Source organism: Camellia sinensis, chromosome 4 (assembly GCF_055761805.1).
Source record: "Camellia sinensis isolate YWXY chromosome 4, ASM5576180v1, whole genome shotgun sequence".
Lineage (NCBI taxonomy): Eukaryota > Viridiplantae > Streptophyta > Magnoliopsida > Ericales > Theaceae > Camellia > Camellia sinensis.
The window spans coordinates 153,964,896-153,984,535 of NC_138964.1; the positions used below are offsets into that span (position 1 = coordinate 153,964,896).

Below are 19,640 nucleotides of genomic sequence, written 5' to 3' on the forward strand. Positions count from 1 at the left end.
GGTGGGGAGGCCAATTTCCAGTGGGATTACTGCTTCCATTCCGTAAGCTAAGGAGAATGGTGTCTCTCCTGTTGATCGTCGAGGTGTGGTGCGGTAAGCCCATAAAACATGAGGAAGTTCGTCCGCCCACTTGCCTTTTGCCTTTTCTAACCTTTTCTTCAATCCATCCAAGACGACTTTATTTGATGCTTCTGCTTGGCCATTTGCTTGAGGATATGCCGGTGTAGAATTGTAGAACTCTATCTTGTACTCTTCACAAAAGCCTCTAAAGATTCTGCCGTCGAACTGAGTGCCATTGTCTGAAATTAAGGCTTTTGGTATGCCAAACTGAGTGATGATATTCTGCCAAACGAACTTCTTTACATCTTTTTCTTTGATAGACGCCAATGCTTCTACTTCTACCCATTTTGTGAAGTAGTCTGTTGCTGCGAGAAAAAACTTCCTGTTGCCGGGTGTAGTTGGAAGTGGTCCTACTATGTCCAAGCCCCACATTGCGAAAGGCCATGGGCTAGTTAATGGTAGAAGTTCTCTTGCTGGTTGATGTATTTGGTGCGCGAATTTTTGGCATTTCTCACACTTCTTCACATATTTTTCTGAGTCTGCCTGCATGTATGGCCACCAGTATCATTGTGAAATGGCCCTGTAAGCTAGCGATCTTCCTCCTTGATGGCTTCCGCACACCCCTTCGTGTATCTCGTACAAGAATGCTTCTACTTTGCTGGGATGTACACACTTTAGGTAGGGTCCTGAGAATGACTTCTTGTATAATGCCAAGGATGGGGAGAGCCAAAATCGCTGCGATTTTGCTCTTATTCTGTTGGCTTCTTTTTTCTCTTCTGGTAGGATGCCGTCTTTTAAGAACAGGATGATGGGATCCATCCAAGAGGGGCCTAGTTCTGTGCAACATACCTCTTCTGCTTCGGGGTCTTCTATGCTTGGTCTAGGTAGATAGTCGATTAGTAGTGGATGAGGTATGGAGGAATCTGCCATTGAGACGAAGCCTGCTAGTTCGTCTGCTCTGCTGTTTTCCTCCCTGCCGATTTGCTCTATCCTTACTACTTCAAATTTCTTGATTTCTGTTCTAACCAATTCTTGGTACTTGGCCATCCTATCATCCTTCGCTTCATAGTCGCCAGAAATTTGATTTACCACCAGCTGTGAGTCGCTGTAGACCATTAGTTCGGTGGCCTTCATGTAATATGTTGATTTGAGTCCTGCGAGAAGCGCTTCGTACTCCGCTTCATTGTTTGATGCTGGGAAGCCCAGGTTGATTGCTTGCTCTACAACCAGGCCGTCTGGTGAGATGAGGACTATGCCGAGTCCTGCACCATGCCGGTTGGATGCTCCATCCACAAAGAGCTTCCACATCTCACCAACGAATAACTTCCAGCAAGTGGAGGGGTCAGATGATGTCGTGGGGTCAAGAATGGTGTTTTCTTCAAGTTCCATGCTTGCTGTCTGCCCCTCGCCATCTGATTGTACTGTTGGTGAACATTGGTTTGTTTCTTCATTGTTATCTTTAGTCTGGTCTGCCTTGGGGTCTGACTGAGTATCCTCTACTAGGGGTTGTGCTATTCCGGCGTCAACTTCCGTCCCTAGTTCGATTGTGTCAGTTAGGTCGACTGGGCAGATGTGATGACTTCCAGGAGTAAACTCTGCGACGAAGTCTGCCAAAGATTAGGCTTTTATTGCGGTCCTGGGTTGGAACTTGATGTCGAATTGTCCCAACTCTACTGCCCACTTCAAAATTCGCCCAGAAAAATTTGCCCTCTCAAACAAAGCTTTTAGTGGGAAAGCTGTGAGGACGACTATGGTGTGGGCGTGAAAGTAGTGTGCCAATTTTCTGGAGGCCATCATCAAGGCTAATGCCAGTTTTTCCAGTGGCAAATACCTTGTTTCGGCTCCCAGCAATGTCTTGCTGACATAATAGATGAGCAAGTGTTGGATTCCCTCTGCTCGAACCAACACTGCGCTAACTGCGTGTTGAGAGACTGCCAGGTATAAGAAGAGTTCTTCTCCAGGTACTGGGGTAACAAGCAGTGGTGGAGAAGACATATATTCCTTCAAGCTTTCTAGAGCTTGGTCGCATTCTTCATCCCACTCAAACTTGGCCTTTAGAGCTTGAAAGAATGGTCGTAGTCTGTCTGACGACCTGCTTATGAACCGGTTGAGTGCAGCTGCCATGCCGGTGAGATACTGCACTTCTTTAACAGAGTTTGGTCTCTCCAAATCTCAGATTGCTTTGATCTGGGAGGGGTCTGCTTCTATACCTCGGTTGGTCACCTAGAAGCCCAAGAATTTGCCAGATCCTACTCCGAATGCGCACTTGGAAGCGTTGAGGCGCAACTTGTGTTTCTTCAAGATTTTAAACATCTCCCCTAAGTCCTTGAGATGGTCATTCTTATCCTTGCTTTTGACCACCATGTCGTCAATGTATGCCTCCATTGTTCTGCCTAACAATGGTTCAAACATCTTGGTGACCATCCGTTGGAATGTTGCCCCTGCGTTCTTTAGGCCAAAGGGCATGACCTTGTAACAGTATAGTCCTCTTGGAGTTGTAAAAGTGTGACCTTCTGGTCTGGCTAATGCATGGCGATTTGGTGGTAGCCTCTGTATGCATCCAGAAAGCTAAGTCGGTTGTGCCCCACCGTTAGGTCCACTAGTTGATCTATCTGTGGTAGAGGAAAGCTGTCTTTTGGGCATGCTTTGTTGACTGTTTTGTAGTCGACGCAGACACGCCATTTGCCATTCTTCTTTGGCACTACGACCGTGTTGGAGATCCATCTTGGGTAGTGCACTTCTCTAATTGCTCCTGCCTCCAGCAGGTTACCTACTTCTTCCGCCACTATTTTGGCATGGTGAAGTGCCGATCTGCGTGTGCGCTGAATGACTGGCTTGGCGGATGGGTGGACATTGAGTTGGTGACTGATGAAGTTTGGATCAATGCCTGGCATGTCGTAGGGTGTCCAGGCGAACACTTCGATATTAGAGGTCAAGAATTTCAAGACCTCTAATCTCTCTGTGCTGGACAACGACGAGCCGAGCAAGAAGAACTTATCCGGGTTCTTTTCATCTATTTTTACCTCCACCAAGTCCTCCACTACTTTCTGATCAGCCTCTTTGCCGACGTCCGCGAATAATTCATTGTTTTTTGGTTCTTCTATAGAATGAACGTATCCTTTGGCAGCGCGGCTGCCATTTACCGTGGCGAAACATTGCTTTGACATGATCTGATCTCCATTTTCCGGTGTCGTTGGGAAACCGCATTACTTGGTGGTAAGATAATGCCACCGATCGCATGGCATGCAGCCATGTCCTGCCCAGGATGATGTTGTAAGTGGAGGGGACTTTCAATACCCAGAACTCCACTTGTTTTGTTACGCTTCCTGCTCTGACTGGAAGAATTATTTTTCCGACGGGCCATTCTGGCATGGAGTTGAATCCAATTAGGGGAGATACTGCAGGCGCCAAGTCCTTGTCTTGCAGTTTTAGTTGTTTAAATGTTTCGTAGTACATGATTTCACATGAACTACCCTGGTCAATCAGAATCCGCTTGACGTCAAAATCCTTGACTCGGAGAGTGACGACCAGGGCATCATTGTGAGGACAGTATATTCGATCCAAGTCTTTATCCGAAAAAGACATGACGTTTGTTGCCTCTATTTTCCCCTTCTTGATGGCAGGTTGGGCACTTAGCACCTCTCTAAAGTGCTCAACCTTTTTGATTGATCCCCTGAGCTCGCATACACGCTCAGGTTCAAAGACTCCATGTATCACATTGATAATGCCTTGAGGTGGGGCGTCGATTGGCATTCCGTTGGGGTTATTGTGATCCTGGGGGGCTGGCTGCGTTCCTCCTTCAATGTATTTGTCCAAGTGACCTGCCGCCACCAACTCCTCCAGGTGCTGTCTCAATGATGTGCAATTCTCAGTTCGGTGCCCCTTTTCTTTGTGGAAGGTGCACCGCGATCTTTCGTCATAGTCCTTCTGAGCTTCTCCTGGTTTGGCTGGCCACTTGACGAAAGGCTCATCTCTTATTTCGCTAAGAATCCGATATATCGGTTTCTTGAATACTGTGGTTATGGCAGTGCGGATTCTTAGCCATCTTTTATCCGGGTCTTCTCCATTATCACGTCTGCCACGTCCGTTTCTGTTACTTCGATCTACCGTGTTCACCTTGGCTGAGGTTTTCTTTTCTGGTACTGCGGTCGCACTAGATTTTGCTTTGGCACGTGTGCCATCCTCTTCTACCCTGATGTGCTGGTGCACTCTTTCCATCAGGGCTTCCATGGTGAGGGGTGGCGTCATGGTGATTGAGTCCATTAGTCTGTTCCCGACTGGAAGGCCTCTTTTATATTGTGCAATGGCGAGATTGGTAGGGCAGTCCCCAATCTGATTGAATGTCTCCCAGTAGCGACTATTGTACGATCTGAGGGTCTCTTTATCGCCCATGTCGATAGAGAGCAGTTGGTCGATTTCCACCGGGGTTTTAGTGTTTGTTCGGAACCTTGTTACAAAGGCCTCTGCTAATTGCGCCCAAGAGGCTATGCTGCCCTCAGGAAGTTTCTCGAACCAAGTCAAGCCTAGGTCGCCAAGGCTTGATGGGAAGAGTATGCACATTAAGGCCTCGTTTCGCCTGTATACAGCCATGACTTGGCGAAAGTGGCTCAAGTGTGAGTAGGGATCCGTCTTCTCTTCATATGATGTGAATTTTGGTTGAAGGAAGCCTGATGGTAAGGGCGCGTTTTCAATCGCTGGAACAAACGGTGAAGTCTGTAGCCTTGCTAATGCCTTGTCCGTTGGTTCGTAGGCAGGGCGCGGTATTGGCATTCCAACCTCGACGCTTCCATGCGTCCGAGGAGCCAACCGCTGTAAGGCAGAAACTCTGTGCGGATCCCGCGCCCTGGCATCCTCCTTGCATCGTGCTTTCTCTTCGAGCACGGTTCGTAAGTCAGATAATCTGGGTAATTCCGTGTGTCTAGATCTGGTTTGGTGCGAATGCGAGGGCCAATACGTGCTTCCTTCAGTGTATGATCTTTCAGATCTCGTCCTCTCAGACCTGGAGTGACGAGTTCTGGAAGACCAGGATTGAGTGTCGTCTGTCCTGAGGCTTTTGCTCTCTCTTTGCAAGGGTGTAGTATTCCTACTACGATTTTCGGAGTGGCGAGGGGGCGTCTTGTTTTTGCGCCCCTCTCCTGTCGCCACTTCTTTTTTCTTCATCTGGCGTTTCAAGGCCTCCATGTCCGCCGCCATCTTTCTTATCAATTCATCTTGCTCTTTTACGCGATCTTCCAGGGCTTAAGGGTCAATCCTCCGTCTTTACCTGTCAGGACTTTGAGAACGAGAGTGACGGGGGCTGTTAGTTCGCCTCCCCCTATATCCCTCCTGGTGTTATGTCTTTGGGGCTCCAAGTCCGCCATGGGAGGGAAAGAGGGTAATCCTTCACGCCTTGCACCCTCATCTGGAGTTAGTCCGTCGACGGCGGACTGCGGCAATTCTTCAATGTGTGCCATTGATTGTAAAGGGGAGAAGCTTTAATCAAGAGGTTTTGTTCTATCTGTTTTTCCCACAGACGGCGCCAATTGTACGGGAAAGGAACAATTCTCCTCGTATAATCCTGTTGACTAAGTCCACGCTCCTCCGTACGACGTCGCTTTGTCACCTGAAAACACAAACGTGAGCTAGCCGGCGGGTGTGTGCCGGAAACCTCTCCGATGCCTAAGTCAGCAAACTTGACAAATAGACAAAGCTCAATGTATTCAGAAAGCAAAATTGTGTGTTGTGTTACCTCCTCCAAGGTGATGTTTGTGAGCTTTTATAGGTTTCGAGTGGCACAATCCCAGTAGGACTTTTATTCCTCCATGCAGAGTCCTCCTAGGATTCATACTCCTATAGGATAATACTGATCCTTTAACACCCCCCCACTGCTTAAACCAAGTGGGATGGTTTTCACAATGGCCGAACTACCATACGACCGAGATAAACCTGGCTATGCTGAGCCACAGAGTAGGCCGAACTATCCTTAGTTCGGTTCTTCCGTTTACTCTTTCCTATCTCGGCTTTCCATGTAGAACTCATGGTACGGTTTAGACCGAACCAACGATTCGCGACCGGTATAACTCCAAGACCGGTCTAACTTCAAGTTGCTTCCAGACCGAAGTAGCTTTACAATTCCTGAGCCGAAGTAACTTCATCTCTTTTGGCCGGAGTAACTTTATCTCTCTTGGGCCGGAGTAACTTCTTTGCCCTTTTTACCCAGTCCTTCGTACTTTGGGCCATAAAGTCCATCTCATAGCTCGGCCCAATTTTCACCAAAAATTACCCTCTCACTTTGCAAGTAGAGATCAAGAGCAGCGAAACCAAACACAACTCGACAGAGGGAAAAGGGAAGAGGGGAGAGAGGCAGAAATCGAGTGAGAGTCCAGGATTGGAGAGCAGCATCAAGAGCGAACGAAGAGGGAGGGTAGAAAAGAAGAAGAATAGAGAGGGAGAGAGAGGTAAAAAGGGAAAGGGAAAAGACGTGAGTGAGAATAGAGAGGAGAGAGAGATAAAAAGGGAAGGTGGGGGAGACGTGGGTAGGTGGGAAGCTTAGGAGAGAAATGTTTGAGCGGGAACTATCATTCATCTCAACCATTAATATAAATTTAGGATTCATCTTAGCCGTTAAAACGAAATGTATCTCTGACACATTTTATATATTTTCAAAAACTGTTCTACTTTATTATCTATATATATATATATATAAAGTTTAAATTAAATATAAATTTTTCCAAATAAACAATTTCATGTTAAATAGGAAATTCAATATAAATTAATAGTAATAAAACATAAATAAGATAGACAAAACCAATAAGAAAATATATTTAATTGTAATAAAAAATTGAATACTTGAGTAAAAGTGAAAAAAGTAGAAGAAAATTAATTTGCATTGTATTTTTTAGTACATATTAAATTTGATTTATGGATAGTTTAGATTCAGTAGAAATCTTTTAAATATTAGATTTTAGAAATAATTAAGTATAAAGGTATGTTTCATGGCACTTTATAAAAAAAAAAAGAAAGATATGCCACATGGAAAAGAGAAAATTTTTTAGGGTAAAAATATCAATGGTGCTACACACGCCAATTAGTATACTAACATATGCTATAGCAATGTAATTTCAAAATTACGGACCCATCCATTATACAAACTACAAAATTGAAAACCAATAAAATTATGTCACATTATTTATTAATACACTAATTAATGCGTATAGCTTTATTATTCAAAAGTAAAATACTATAGACCCCAAATGAATTACCAAATGTTCTACCAAACCTCTCACATGGGTGTGGGATCCACACACATGTGATTTGTGTGGATCGCACATTCATGTGAGAGGTTTGATAGAATATTTAATAATACATTAAAGGTCCCTAACATAACTCTATAGAATTTTATTTCAATTGTTTTATTATTAAAACAATAATATTACGTATTGAGAAAAATAATCAAAAAATTAAATGTATAGGCCAAATTTATTCCGCGTATAAAGCCCACTCATCGTCAAATTTGAATCTAAAAATACAATTCATTTTCTTTACACTATTTTGGGTTTGTAACTTTTAAAATTAAGATGACGTCTATTAACGTTGACAGTTTCTGGTTTTTTATTTATAAAAAAAAAAAAAAAAAAAAAAGAGAAACAATTTTATTTATGTATTTTTTTTGTCAATTATTGGTCATCAAGTTTGAGACGAATTCAAAAAAAATAAATTAGGTGCACATAATTATCTTGAGATACATGTGTACTGTACTGAAAATAAATAAAGTCACACGGTGCAATTTTTACACATTTTTTTTTTATTTTAATTATGTGCATTTTAACATTTCTAAAATTTTAATATTAAATTTTGCATCTGGTATAAACAGCTGCTGATTTCAATATGTGGAATCCACTTTAGTGTCATCCTAGTATATGTGATGTTCTTGTGCTATATATATCTAATGTTTATTTAACATTTGTGCAAATTAGAATGAGTTTACATTAAAAGGTTAGTTTGGTCAGAAAAATCCTTTTAATAAAATGATTTTGAATTCAAATCCTTATTTATTATCTCATCAATGAGTGCACCTATATTTTTTTTTTAATTTTAGATTTCGAGTCATATAATGAATTGCTTTTAATATACGTTATCTATGCTACAACAAATAAAGTGAAAACTTTGTTTAAAAAAAACTAAGGATGGATTTCTTTCGTCGAGAGGATAATCACTAAAAAGTTATCTCAAAATTTTTTTTAAAAAAGAATTTTAACAACAAAATTTTGAAAAGAGTAACGTTAGAGATCACTTTTTTTTTATTATTTATTTTTATAACTGGGTGTCTGAACCAAATTACGCGCACCTAAAATGAATACCAAATATTTGACACAATACATGGGTGTGGAACCCATATCACATGGGAACCACATGAATCCCGCACTCATGTGAGTAGTTTGATAGAATATTTGGTAATTCATTTGGAATAGCATTTATGTTTTGAAAATATTACTAATAAATGTACTTTTAAAAATAAAATAATTTGGTCCCAAAAAGTTTATTTTTTGAAACAAAATTTTTTTATCATAAAAGGATAGTAATTTATCATTAAATGTCTAATTTCATCATTAAAAATACAATAATGATACTTTTGACAACAAAAATATTTTATCTCTAAAAAGTTATTTTATTTTAAAATTTATTAAATATACTTAATCATGCCAAATAAGTAATAAATGTATCCAAATTAATAAAAGGTTAAAAAAACAATAACTTACCAAAATCAAGACAAAGTTAGCAATACACATCTTACTTAGCACTCAAGGAACCACTTGATAGTATTAGCCCCAAAAAAATAATGGGACTTACCTGTAAGTTGTAATACGTCTTGTGAGAATTAATGACATTTTTATCAAACACTATTAAAAAAAAGTCATTAATTGTTAATTTTTAGCAACTGTTTAAAAATTGTCACAAAAAATGTCATTAATTGTAAGTTTTAGTGATAGTTTAAAAATATCATCACAAAAAAGTCATTAATTTTTAACTATTAGCTATAGTTTGAAAATTTTGCCAAAAAAAAAAATACTAATTGTAAATTTTAGTGATAATTTATAAAAATTGTGACAAAAAAAGTTATTAATTATCAATTTTCAGTGACATGTAAAAAAAGTCAAAAAAAATTATTTTTATTGACGATTTTACTATGACTTATTTTTAATAAGATTTGATAAAAATTAAATCTAACTATTAAGATTTATTGATAATTTATTCAAAAATAATAATAAATAAATAAAAAAGAAAAGAATAGGCCCACCTTTAAAAATGTGATTACCACGATCTTCGTTGTATTACCAACTTTAGATTCTCTTACAACCATCTTACTGGGCATGTCATTTATTGCTTTTGATAAAAAAAGGTAAGTGCATATAATGCTTAACTTAATTTGCAAAATAATAAATGCCACACACCAAAATATTAGTGTCACACGCTTTTTTCTAAATACATATTTAAAAAAATTAAATACTCCAATGAAAAGTGTATGATATCAACATCTAGGTACTTGACATTAGAAGTATCCTTAAAAAAAAAAAAAAAAAAAAAAAAAAAGTGAGAGGAGACTTATGGTTACCATGAATTGAAAGTGTCTATGTATTTTGAATAGAGTTATGTTAGGGATTCTAAATAAATTATTAAATATTCTATTAAACATCTCACATGGGTGTGTGACCCACACAATTCACATGTGTGTGATCCCACACAAATCATTTAAGGTCATTTTACACTTTGGGTTCAAGTATTTTGAATTCAAAAATGTCATTAATACTTCATTAATACTAGAATTAGGTAATGAAACAATTAATATAATATTAATTGTATATCTTTCCATAGTAATTATAATTTATCAAATCCTATAAATGTGGTCGTAAAACGAACTAAGTTACTTGAGCTCGACTTGCGTTTATTATATAAATAAGTCAAGCTTAAACATATTTAGAGTTTGTCAAGTTTTTAAGTCAAATTTAAATAATTTATTACTTAGTTCGATAAATCTATATACTACCAAAAAAAAAAAAAAAAACTAAGTTATTTTAGCTTAACTTATTAAAAATTCATTTGAAATTAGCACGTTATGTAAGCAAGCTAAACTTGAATATATTTTAAAATTCATTTAATAACTAAGATAATTTATTACTTGGCTTGTCCACAATCCTACACTGCTATAAATACCTCATGATGGAAAGCCCTCAATGTTCATCTCCATTACCCATCTCTCTCTCTTTCTCATAACCCTAGTATGGAATTCACAAGCAATGACATGAATTCTCAGTTTAAGAATGAGATGCAGATGTTACACCCTAATTCACCGATGATATGTCGAGCATGCAGTAAGGTGTTCTTAGGCCAACAACATTTGTTGAACCACTTCCAAGAATCTCACATGGATGGTAACATGATTATTTTTCCTGGAAGACAATGTGATATGAATCTTAATACTCCTCACACAAATGACCTAAACCACTATCCCAATCATCTCCGACCTAGTTCTTCCTCACAACCACCATCGTTGTCGCATGGAATAAGACAACAATTCACTCACAAACCCATGAACCGAAACTCTAATTCCAAAGCACCACAAGTTGTTTCGGTTGCACCACAAGTGCCTTCTAAAAACACAATGAGTATCGGTGGTAGTGGTGGTAGTGGTGGCGGTAACTATATGTTGAGGCCTTTGCTAACTCTAGCACCGCCACCACGTCCATTGGTTATGACAAACTATGCGTTTGCCTTAGAAGCTGATCGTGCATTTCGGGCACGTTGGTCAAGCGATTTCACAAAGCCATTTATCGACAAGTTGGATCATCCGATTGAGAACATGGTGGAAAGAAACAACTATGGCGATGATGGATTCAATTGGAATGGGCTTGATTTAACCTTAAGGCTCTAGATGTTTGAAATTTCCATTTTATTACCGCATCTTTGTCATAAATCTCTGGTTTTCTTTAATTGTTTGTTTCTGCATTTGTTTCTACATTTGTTTTCTTTGTTTAGTTTGTTGGATGCAAGGTCTTATATCATTGTAATCCCTTCGATATTTGTCATAAGTTTTTGAAATAAAATTTGTTTTTCATTTTGACATTGCGACTGAATTGTATGAGGTTAATTTGTGTCATTGCCCATCTACCGACTGGGAAAAAAATGTTATTACATTAATCTTGCACCGTATCATTAACTAATTTAACATTTACATACATGGGTAAATTACATCGATTTGTCATTAAATTTGACAAAAATCTCATTTATGTCCCTGTAATTCCAATTTCAACGGTTACAATATCAATGTAGACTTGTATACATTAATGCAAATTTGATTTTACAGAGATTTTATAGAGTAGGCATGTTTGGAGAGATGAAAATGTGGTGAAAATACTAATTAAATTGTTTCCTTAAAAACACATATGTGACATACAAGTGATCATTCTCCATCAAAATCAACAGTTAAAATATTGATGTAGACTTGTACACATTGATGCAAATTTGATTTTATAGAGATTTTATAGAGAAAGCATGTTTGGAGAGATGAAAATGAGGTGAAAATACTAATTAAATTATTCCCTTAAAAACACATATGTGACATACAAGTGATCATTCTCCATCAAAATTCACTAAAACTATAAAGACTACGGGTATCATTTAAGTTGTATACATTGTTTGGCATGAAAATGCACCTATTATAAGATCCAACAAAGCAATTTGAGTAGATTAATAATAAAAATGGAATATACAAAGTTTTAATGTGGTTTCGAAACCTTTTTGGTTTTTTTGATATAAAAGAATCGCAATTTGGTACCTTGTGTATAACACTAACAAAAAATTTCAAAACCCTAGCAATTTTGACAAATAAAACATGTTTTGAAATGTATAAAATATATACATATTTTTTTAAAAATTTATTTCTTGTTTATATTACACAAATTTGACAATCTAAGAATAAAATCATGTTTAGTTCTTGTTTTTTTGTTCTTTTTCCTTCTCGATCTTGCACTTTACTTTCCTAAATGTTGTACTATACAAATGTTGTTAGCAATTTTAGACTGAATGTTGCAATGTGTTAGGACTAGAGAATCAGCACATCAATTTACATTGCATATTTCATCCTAATAATGTGACAATAGGATTTCAAATCAAAATTGTTAAATTTCAATTGTAGCATGATCCATTTAGACTTCGTTTTAATTTACAAAACAAAACTTCGGCACTCATGAGGAAGGAATTAGGCAATGAAAGCTTGAGTGACTTTGGATAACATGTGATGGTGATAGAAAAATGTGAGGTGAATAATGAATTAAGGTCTCGTTTGGTAATATCACTTTTTAGTTTAAAAGTTAAAAAATTATTAAAAAAATTAAAAATTCAATAATTTATACCAAAAAGTCAAATATTCTATTTCTCCCTATTTTTTGCACATTTTTTTTGTAAAAAACTAAAAAATCATTTCAAAAATATTAATTTTTTTATATCATATTTTAATTAAAAAATTAAAAAATTATTAAAAAATATATTCCCACACTAGACCTAAGATGCCGAAAATCACCCAAACCCAACTCTTATACATGTTAGGCATCTTATTAACCAGACAAGACGGGTTGTAGTGTCTAGCATCTTAGAGTCTTCAAATTTTTTTTTATAAATTAGATTTGTTTAAAATACAAATTAATTTTGTAGTTTTGAAAATTATAAGCCTTTGTTTAGAATGTGGGTTAACTTTTTAATTTTTTAATTTTTTGACTATTTTAACCTAGGGTTAAAAAGTTTCATTTGAAATAAGTTTTTTGGGCTTTTTTTTTAAAAAAATTTTTATGAAAAAAAAAATGAAATAATTATGATTTGGATGTGACATATTGTCTTATTAGTTTTTTAGCCTATTTTGTCTGCTTATGATTAATTTAACGAAAAAGCCTCAAACTTTTTCATGCCAAACGAGTATTAAATATCTTTTTATTAGAATTTTTTATCTAGCATAATTAATACAAATTACCAATACCCCTCGAAATTTGACTAAAATACGGATTGCTCTGAGGTTTGAAAAATTATAAATTGCTTCATGAGATTTATATTTACATAACAAATGAGGGGGCAATTTGTTATGCAAATATAAATTTCAGAAGATAATTTGTTATGCAAATATAAATCTCAGGAGGTGGAATGTAATTTCTCAAACCTTAAAGGGAAATCTATATTTTAGTCAAACCTCGAGAGGGGGTGTTGGTAATTTGTCCTTAATAGAAAAAATAAAATTTCTAACTATTCTTATATGTAATAATAAATATATTAAAATTATTAATTAAAATATATTTATGATATCAATATACTAATAAAATAAATGATTAGTTATGTGATTAAAAACTTAAATGGACATTGAAGATATATATTTGTAATTTATCCACGTAAAAAAAGTGTAAAAAAATCCAAAAAGAAAAAAGAGACAACTGTATAAAAAGGCTAGGTGGTGGTGGTAGAATAAACTACGACCGGTCAACATTTTCTCTCTCGGGCAGAAAAATCAACCAAACCCACCAATAACATGGTCCACACAGTACCAGCATCTCTCTCTCTCTCTCTCTTTCTCATAAAATCCTAACCTTCTGAAATCTCATTCTGTTCTCTAAATCGATCATGGCGTTCTCTGCAATTTTGCATTTGTCGTCCTCATCAGCATTTACTCTGTCTCTCGGAACTTATCGGCCTTCCCGCTCTCAAAGTGCTTGCTTATCAAAACCCCTCATAGTTAAGGCTTCGACTTTTCTGGATTGCGCAAAGGCATCAACTTCTGTGAAGGTCAGTAAAACATTCACCATTTGTTTGATTAGTTATGCTTGTGATCGTTCTAGTTGAATCAATGCGTGGCACATTTGAATTTTATCATCAGAAAGGTGGGAATGCTCAGTGGAGTGAGTTCTTCACGGTGAATTGTGCTTGAAAGATGACTTTTAAATTGAATTGATGTTCATTTACATTCTTAAATAATGATTTGAATTCAAAAAAAATGAAAAAAAAAGGTAATATATATATCAACAATGATTCATCCCACTAAAAACATCACCACTAATAGCACTAATGTATTAAAAAAGTAAAAAAAAAAAAAAAATTGCAACTCCAATACCAAAACATCACATCATTAATGGCGGGACCCATTGTCACCTAATTAGTGGGAGCACTAATTAGTGCTCCCAAGCATTTTTCTATATATATACATGCATCTATATACATTTGTATAAGTTTGGTGGACACCCATATGCAAGTTATGAGATTTGTGGCACAAATGTCAGTCATAATTTAACAAAAAAAAAAAAAAGAAGAGAGAATTTATAACCAAATACACCACATGATGTATAAGCAAAGAGCTCTTGGATCATAACTAAAATATTACGTCATAACCAACCTCACAAACATCACAATAAGTTATAACTAAAACTACAATAGGTCATAACCAAACTCTGTTATCACCCTATGTTTGTGCATTTAAGTTAAAGTGCATGTGTGGAGCTACCCAACTCTGTTTCCTAACAGGATCAAATTTTACACTTTTGAGAATTGAAGTGATGGAAATGATTACATTTCTTAATTGGCATTAAGGAATGTTTTACATTGATTCTTTTATCACATTGTGAGATTTTGCCCATAGTGAACAATGGGATGTGGTTGTGTAATTCCCTTTGTGGTGTGAGGTTTTAGGTTCATCTCCTATGAGAAGTTTGATACCCTTTGTGGTGGTGTTTATTTCTCCCTCATTATGGGGGTTGTACACTAAGTAGTGGTGGAGTTGTTGTTGGGCTTGGGCTTGGGCTTAGTAGGCTAGGCTTGGTATTTGGTTGTTAGGTAGGCTTTGGTATGCGTTGTTGACTTTCTTGCTATTGTGGACTAGTAGTCTATTTGATGATGCACTATTTTTCATACGTATAATTACTTTCCTATTGATTGACAAAAAAAGGAAAAAGAAAAAAGAAAAAAAAGAACAATGGAATGATGACAAAATGATCAGCATTCCTTATTTATATTCAACTATGTTGGATGGGTCATTGAATTTGGTTAAGGGATTGTTGAATATTTTCATTGGAATAGAAAAAATGTGGAAGAAAATGGATCGGTATTGGTGCTATCTGATCCATTATCAGATATTGATCTTGAATGGTCAAGCATATATGTGATAAAATTAACTTATTTTGTGTCCTGTGGTGCACAAAATAATATCATTTAACATGCTATATTAAGGCCTAGTTTGGGAAGACTAAATAAGTGTACTTTTTGACTTTTTATGAAATATGGGTTGGATTTGGGTTGGGTTTGAAGTGATGTATTAGAGAGGTGATGTGACTTAAATAAGATGATGTGACTTAAATAGGATAGTGACTTTTTGACTTTTTGTCTTTTTTCAATCTTCCCAAACTAGGCCTAAATAAAATAGGGTGATTTTGTTTCTGTGTGATTTATGGGTTTTCTAATAGGGTATACTTAGTACTATTATTTTGCCCCTTGAACTTACTCAAACTTTCAATGTCATCCTGCAACTTGTTAATTTCTATCTAAATTCTCAGACATTCATAATTAATTCATTGTAGTGCAACACATTAAAATAGGTGAGAAAAGCAAACTTTGTTACATCACGGCAACTTGTATCCATGTTATTGAAACTGTCAGTGTCTCTTCCCATCTCTATTTCTCTTGTTTAAGTTTCTTTTTTTGTTGTAGTTTAAAGCTAGAATTATTTCAAGTAGGAAGCACATGATGTAACATGATAGTTTCTAACCTTTTGATCGTACTGGACTACATTACTTTAATTTTGTTGAGGATGGTCATTGAAAATTTTACGAAGTTCGAGTGATAATGTTCATGACTCAGGTGCTGAAACTAAGGCATGTTTGGTAATGTTTTGTTTTCAAAAACTTTGAAAATTTTGCAAAACTTATGCCATTTTTGGAAAAGAAAACGGGTTTCAGTAGTTTTGAAAACAATTCGTCATTCCTTCTCTCCTCTGCCTCTGGCCACTCCTCCGCCCTCCGGCAACCTTTGGGCACTCCCCCCCTTCAGCGACTCACCAAACATTTTATTTGCTTTTGATTTTTGGGAAAAAACCAATTAAAACATGTTTATTGTTTCTAACGCTACCTAAATTATCTTCAATTTGCTGTTTTCCTAAACATTTGTTGGTCTTCTGATTTATTTTTGTGTTTCAGACGGATAATTGGCAATGGAAATTCAAGGATACTTATGTCAACATTTATTATGAGGAACATGAGAAGGAGAGTACTGGTCCTACTAAGAATATTCTTATGATACCAACAATTTCTGATGTTAGTACTGTGGAAGAATGGAGATCAGTGGCTAAAGACATTATTCAACGAGTTGGTAAAGTGAATTGGCGGGCTACTATTGTTGATTGGCCTGGTTTGGGTTACTCTGATAGGCCAAGGCTAGATTACAATGCTGATGTCATGGAGAAATTCCTGGTTGACTTCATGAATGCACCGAATGGTCCAATAAGCTCCTCGGGTGGGTATAACTATGTTTTTATATGCTTTATCCATGTCAGCCACATCTTATGTGGTGCTCAGGTTAGCAGGTGGGCTTATGTTTATATGTTTTTCAATTAAGAAATGATATGTTTGCATCAATTATGATGGGTTCAATTCAATTGCCTTTTCATGGTCAAACTATGGCTGCAATGCTGATTTTTGGAGTTTATTCTTGCTCAATTTTATACTTGACTATTTTTCCTAGATATGTACATGTATATTATATATTTTCATGAATCACGAGTCTCCAATGCTAAACTGTTAACTATGTACTGTCTGTTGAGGTTGAATTTCTAATGGAGTAGTGTCCAATACATGCATACTTCTATATTAATTATTTTTTTCATATTTTATGAAGAGTCGTAGGTCATGAGTTGAATTTTCTTCAAGCATAGTTTATTGCCCTCCATCGGTGGCCACTTTCTGTTGATTTGAGGAGGTTTGTGGATACCTAATCTTACGCTGACATGCAGTTAAAATTTTGGGGCTAGCTTTTTACCTATTTCTTAATGCCTTTTTCTTCTGGATTCTTAGATAAATTTCATCTGTCTTCATTATTTTATCCTTTATCTTGTTCTTATGTTGCTCCAGAATGATTTCTTGTAATTTTCTGTAATCTATTTTTATCGGACTTCTTGTGATTTCATGTTGACTTTGGCTGAGAACAAAATTTTAGCACATAAGTATTAGTTTTATGTACGGACATAAAAAAAAATGCCGTGTTTGATGATAAAGAAATCCAACGAAGAAGATGATCAGCACCACCACGCGATCGCTAGCTGCAAGACAAAACACCCCTAGCCGTAGGCAGGGCCCTCCGCGCCCAAGACAGTCCTCCAATATTATCAAAATATTTAATAGACTAATTCATAGAGAGAAATTGTGTATCTCAACCCATGAGGATGTTGCCTATTATAATATTCAATGACTTATTTAGCAAGTAGTTTGAATGTTCTAAAAGTCCTATCCCAAACAATCTCCAGTTGTTCAGGACTTCTATATCGATAAGATTTCATATCCTGATGAGTTTTGCATAACATAAAACACTAATGTAGTGTTTGATAAGAATTTGACAATTGTCATACACATGATAATTTATAATTACGCCACGTGGCAGTGTCGGGACTCACATAATTCCTGTAATTGTTTTTATTCCCTCTCATATTACTAGCACATGGATCTGTTAGAGCACAATCATACATGGCGAAGATAAAGATTAGATGGAGCTGGAGATCTACTCTAAATATTCATATGTATTGTTAATGTTTGAGAGTAAGGATATCATGGATATTTATTTATCCAAAAAAAAGGATATCATGGATATTTACTTGCATACAAGTGTTTGAGTTCCACTATTTGATTTAGTTTCAGGTGTTTATCATTTGCTTTGTAAGAGAAATTAACTACTCAATCTCTGTTTGGTTTTAGTGTGAATTGCATACTAGTTTAGCTCTTTTTATAAGATCATTTTATTTCTAGTCCTTTCATTTTGTCTTCCCATGTTTTCCTTGCATACCGCTGTATTTCTTAGCACTCTGTCTACAATGCTTACGTCTTCATTCTATGTGATTTTATTAAATTACCCAAAATAACTATTACCGTCAATTTCTGCTGTCTGTCTTGCTTATAATTATGTTCACTCGATCAGATAATGATTTGGTGGTCTTTGGAGGAGGGCATGCTGCCACAATAACAGTTCGTGCTGCAAAAAAGGGTTTAGTGAAGCCAACTGCCATTGCTGCTGTTGCACCCACCTGGGCTGGTCCCCTCCCTATTGTTTTTGGTCGAGATTCCAACATGGAATCAAGGTATTCTTACACTATATGTTTGTTTTTGGGCGGACAACTTGCTTTGGTGTTGAAGTGCTATTTTGTGCTCACTTTTTAAATCTTGCAGTGTATAGGACCTTTCATTTTGTGAAAATAATTATCTGCACCAAGGCATCTGTACTATATTTCTTAGCCAGGACAGATTAAGATGTGATTGTCCTTTTAACCATTGGATCATTAAAAATGTATTGCTAATTAATCTAATTCATCATTTTTAACAACGAGATCTTTCAGTTGAACCATTGGTTAAAAAGCCCAACCAGTCACTCTGGTCTTATCTGGTTAATATGGCTAACTCATTCATGGGACATTTTACATATCTGAACACCCTTTTGTTTTATTAATTTACTTGATCAGCCTGAACTCAGCTTCCATTTCTTGCTAAATTAACAGGTATGGACTGCTTAGGGGAACCTTAAGGGCTCCTGCTGTAGGATGGATGATGTACAATGTGCTCGTCAGCAATCAGAATGCAATCCAATCGCAGTACAAGTCTCATGTTTATGCAAATCCTGAAAATGTGACCCCCGACATTGTTGAAAGCAGATATGCTCTTACAAAACAGAAAGGTGCCCGTTATGTGCCTGCTGCTTTTTTGACTGGTCTACTGGACCCTGTGAAATCCCGAGAGGAGTTTGTTGAACTTTTTGCAGGATTAGAAGGGAGAATACCAGTTCTCATTGTGTCTACAGCAGGTTCTCCCAAGAGATCAAAAGCAGAGATGGAAGCTCTTAGGGAAGTGAAAGGGGTGAGCAAGTTTGTTGAGGTCCCAGGTGCCCTCCTTCCACAGGAAGAGTATCCAAATGTGGTTGCAGAGGAGCTATACAGGTTCTTGCATGAGAATTTTGAGTTGAAGGCATAGGTAAATGATTCTTACTGGCATTGAACTCTTTACTTTTCCCCCTAATATGTTATAAGTCTGTCACTAAGGCTCTATTTGGACTGCTGATAGTTTTGTTGATTAAATTATGTAGGAGAATATGCATATTCATTTATACGGTTAACTCTCCTATTTGTTTAAAATTCAAAAGATAATAAAATAAATTCACTATTCTATTGAAATCATTGTGTATAATTTCTCTTGTGCATTGATGGTGTGGCTTGAACTTCACGGGAATTCCTTCAAAAACATCATGGGCAAAATATGATGGTGATATATGTAAATATATACATGCATATATGTTTTTTCTGTATATTTAGGATAGTAAATAGAGAA

General features: G+C 36.4%; 1 protein-coding gene across 1 annotated transcript; it reads left to right on the top strand.

Moving 5' to 3' along the window:
- The first annotated feature begins 13,549 nt into the window (after positions 1-13,549).
- On the top strand, positions 13,550-19,486 carry LOC114306918 (alpha/beta-Hydrolases superfamily protein). The gene is made up of 4 exons (XM_082866592.1): positions 13,550-13,860; positions 16,257-16,572; positions 18,244-18,403; positions 18,818-19,486. The coding sequence occupies exons 1-4, from the start codon at positions 13,699-13,701 to the stop codon at positions 19,284-19,286; spliced, it is 1,107 nt and encodes a 368-aa protein (XP_082722718.1). The 5' UTR covers positions 13,550-13,698; the 3' UTR covers positions 19,287-19,486.
- Positions 19,487-19,640: the final 154 nt, after the last annotated feature.